This window comes from Rhododendron vialii, chromosome 12a (genome assembly GCF_030253575.1).
Source record: "Rhododendron vialii isolate Sample 1 chromosome 12a, ASM3025357v1".
In the NCBI taxonomy this organism is placed as follows: Eukaryota; Viridiplantae; Streptophyta; class Magnoliopsida; order Ericales; family Ericaceae; genus Rhododendron; species Rhododendron vialii.
Window position 1 is genome coordinate 22,871,150 of NC_080568.1, and position 4,287 is coordinate 22,875,436.

The window sequence follows — 4,287 nt, forward strand, 5'->3', positions numbered from 1 at the left end:
GTAACTTTAAAACTACCCACAACGTAAAATCCCTAATTTATAGCTGACTTGATAATTAATGTATCCAATTGATATAGACTAACTAATGTAATTAATAATTATACTCATACCCTCAAACTATAATAATGTACCTAGTAACTATATTATGCAAAAAAAGAAAATTGCTAATTAGGACCCACACCATAACACTTTCAATTAATAATGATCCAAAATAACTAATAAGATAAATAAAAATTCTAGGCCGTAACAGTGATCTGGAATGCAAAAACCAATTTTGGGACGATCATCTGGATGGATGCCCAGCTGCCAGAAACCTGCTTTTAAGTCAATTTTTGAGAAAATTTGAGCTTTAGGCAAGTTTGCAAAAAGAATACTTCTTCGAGGAAGAGAAAATTTGTTATCCTGCAAAAAATGATTAAGAGGCTGGTAGTTGATAACCAGGCGAAGTTTTCCTCTTATCTGCTCTGTCCTCTTGTTCACATAAAATGCTTCACATGCCCACTGAGAGGTTGTGGGTTCAATCAAACCTTCTGATTGGAATTGCTCGAGCTCTTGAAGAGCAAACTGGTAGTGTTCTGGGTTCATTCCATGATAGGTAGCTTTGATGGAGTTGATGTCTTTATTTTTCTTAAAAGGAAGAGAAATGAAGAAATCTGGATTTTTTCAAAGTGGGTTGGAGCATTTGGTGAGGAATTGGGAATGAGATTCAGCATAGGAAGTTTGGATTATGGTTTCTTTGATGGAGGAAAAAGTTTCTATGAAAAAGAGATTTGGTTGGGTGGTCCAGGGTAACAGGTAGTTTTTGTATTTCAAACCTTTTTTGAGCCAGGAGACTTTGCTGAGACTTTGGAGAATATCAAAGCCTAACAATAAATCTTTTCCTGGGAGATTAGAACCATAGACTTGGTGTTTTATGGTGTATCCCAGAAAAAGTTGGATGGTAATAGGCTTACTGATCAAAGTGATGACAAAAGTTTCTCCATTGGCTGCTGTAAAGGGTCTAAAACACGATTGCCAGTAGGACCTGGGGAGGATTGTTGGGTTGAGAATGGAGGCTGCTGCACCAGTATCAAAGAAAGCGATGACTGGTATGGGTTTCTCATATTTTCCAAGTAGGATTTTGACTTTGGCTAAGTGTTGAGCCAGCATGATATTGGAGAACCCAAATGTTTGGACTTCATAGGGGAATGAGTCAGGATCATCAGAAGAGTCACCTGATTTTGATGAATCGTTTGAATCATCAAAAGTGAATGCAAGGACTGTTTCATTTGCTGCTTCATTGTCGATAGAAAACAGAGATTCGACATCAGTATCTTCAAGATCATCATCAATGAGAGCCAAAGAATACGGTGATGAGATGCCGATTAAGCCTACCAAGGTGCACTACACCTCTTAATGCATTAGCGCACTCCTAGACACCTTATCCGCAACTCGCAATGGTTAGACGTAAACTTGACAAACACTCCCAATAAAAAACAATATCATTGCTGATGGTTTTAGAATGATTTTGATGGTCCCATTAGATGTCTGACATATAGCACCTTTACGTACAACTCGAATTTCAGTTTTTACTTCAAGATTTTATTTGGCCCTTGAAAAATTCCCCAATCACTGTCTCCCTCTTTTCATTCCGTCTTGTTGAACTTTATGTTGTTAACTTCCACTGAACATTCAACAATGCTTTCAACCCATCAATCTTACGATCTTTTTTGAAATTTATGTTTGATTATGAACATTTTTGTCTCAATAAATTTAAATTCTGTGGCATTATAGGAAGCAATGCAGAAGAGAGAAACAGCACAAAAGGTTGCCCTTCAAGCACTAAGAGATGCTTCAGCCACCGAAAATCTAGTCCGGTCCCTCAAGTACAATACCCCTCCTTCCACCAATTTTTTTCCAAAAACTTGATTTGTTAATCTTTTTAGTACTTATCTAAATGCTTCGTTCATAAATTAACATGATTGACTCCTTTTAGGATGTTTTCAAACTTAAGCAAAACTGCGAAATCAGATGCACCGGCAGCCTGTTTCGATCAGTTCCTGGATTTTCATACCCAAATTGTGCAAGCAGTAGCTGAAATGGTGTCCATTCAAGCAGCAACAGCAACTGAAATGGCCCAAACCCGGAACACAAAACAACCTGAAGAAGACTCCTCCATCTTAAATGAACTCCCTCACAACTCCTTGGACCCGAAAGCATCATCCAAAAGAAGAAATGTACTCTACAAATCAATCGCATTGTTTCCTGAACGAAGTGATCAGAAGACAATCTTAGGGAAGCATGTGAGATCATCATGTCTCAAGGTGGTGCCCACTCCTTCCTCTTCCGAAAACGATGAAAACAAGAAACCAGCTACTTGCTGCAGCCTTGGGAATACGATCAAGTTGGGGAGGCAGATTGAGACCGAAGCGGGAAACTGGTTCATGGAATTTCTTGAGAAAGCTTTGGAGATGGGTCTGAAGAAAACGAAGGGGAGAGTAGAGGGAGATGCGCAAAAAGTTCCTCAGTCGCTTATATTGAAAGTTATCAACTGGGTGGAAGTCGAACAGTGTGATTCTAGCAAAAGGCCTGTGCATCCTAGAGCGGGGCAGGTGGCCAGGAAGTTAAGGATCAAGATGAAGAATCCTTGTAGAAGAGATTGTGTTTAGTCGGTGGTGTGAAAAATTGTGGCTTTCTTGCTATTGTTTAATTCTTTGGAGATCATGGTGAAATTGTGTGATGTCAAACGGTTTGGAATTTTATCCATGTACTAAATCTTATTATACAGTAGGTTTCTATTGAGTGATAAGTTTATGTTGCTTAGATATTTGTTTCATCTTGAAATACAGCTTTGTCTGAGTACTTCATTATTGCAGCACATCCATTCGGTATGGAAGTTTGTAAATGGATTTGACCAAATAAATGTTGTGTTTCCGTATGTTAGAAAAATTGAAGTGCTATAGATATGTTGGTATATCGTATCTATAGCAAAGATATTGCTCTTTTGTGCATTACGGCTCCGTTTGTTTCGATGTATTACAATATAAAATATTTTCCATGTAAAATATTTTTTCAGAAAATAAATTTCAAACTTTTATTTTTCGGTGTTTGGTTGGCGCTTAAAAATATTTTCAAAAATCAACAAAATAGTGGGGGGGGGGGGGGAGGACTTAAACGGTAAAGAGATTTGAGATTATTGGAATTGAACGTAGGTTAAGACTGATGATCGAGGAAATTGAGCAGTGAAAATTGTAGTAGAAGGCAACGGTAAAGAGATCTGAGATTATTAGAATTGAACGTGGGTTAGGACTGATGATCGAGGAAATTGAGCAGTGAAAATTGTAGTAGAAGGCAACGGGTTCATTTCGGAAAATAACTTACGGAAGATTTAAGGGTAAGTCATTTTCATCCAATTGATGGAAAATGTTTTACATGTAAAATGTTTTCTTCATTTTTTACACAATCAAACACCGTAAAATAGGTAAAATATTTTACCGGAAAACATTTTACGTCCAAACAAACGGAGCCGACATGTGACACATAAATCCAAGAATGACACGCACAAAATTTGCCTTTTCGTTGGAAGCCATTCTTGCAATTCCTCTCCCAGTAGTAGGTGTGACATGCACTTCAACTCGAGTGGCATCTATCAGGTCAAGTCTGGGTATTGTATAGCTCACAATTTGTATCTAACAAACTGGAAGCATCATTCAAACCGATCGAAGAAAGAAGTTTGGAAAGTTTAGCGGAAAATGAAGGTTCCGAACAAGATCATTATTATAAGTTTTTGGTGAAAACAGTTTAGCTACAAGGAGAAAAATCTTTTCAAGCGTTAAGTGTGCTTAATTAGCCCAAACAAAGGAAGAAGAAGAAGGGCGGCCCATACTATTGTACTTGGGCTAGGTCAAGGATTGCCTTCAATGAACTGATCAGTCAACTGACCATTTCAAGCAAGGGTATTGCGCTGGTGTTCCAAAGTTTAAGTAACCTCTCTTTGTTGATCTCTTTGGTGAACAGTAACGAAATTTGGATTGTCTGTCAACCAACTAAAAGATAAATCTTCATTGCAAGTCATCCTCTTGACAAATCAAACGTTTGGTTTTATTTTCTTGTGTTTAGACAGTGGTGTAAAAACTTGTGGCTTTCTTGCTATTGTTTAATTCTTTGGAGATTATGGCGAAATTGTGTGATGTAAAATGGTTGTTTGGAATTTTATTCATGTACTAAATCATATTATAGGCTTAAACCCTATTCTACTAAGACTTTTATTTTTTAAATACTTGATTCCCGCTTCACGAGATAGTCTTT

The 4,287-nt window shown here is 37.5% G+C and overlaps 1 protein-coding gene across 1 annotated transcript; it reads left to right on the plus strand.

Moving 5' to 3' along the window:
- Positions 1-1,090: 1,090 nt before the first annotated feature.
- On the plus strand, positions 1,091-2,648 carry LOC131309581 (uncharacterized). Its single transcript, XM_058336196.1, has 4 exons — positions 1,091-1,094; positions 1,197-1,378; positions 1,774-1,865; positions 1,976-2,648. The coding sequence occupies exons 1-4, from the start codon at positions 1,091-1,093 to the stop codon at positions 2,646-2,648; spliced, it is 951 nt and encodes a 316-aa protein (XP_058192179.1).
- Positions 2,649-4,287: the final 1,639 nt, after the last annotated feature.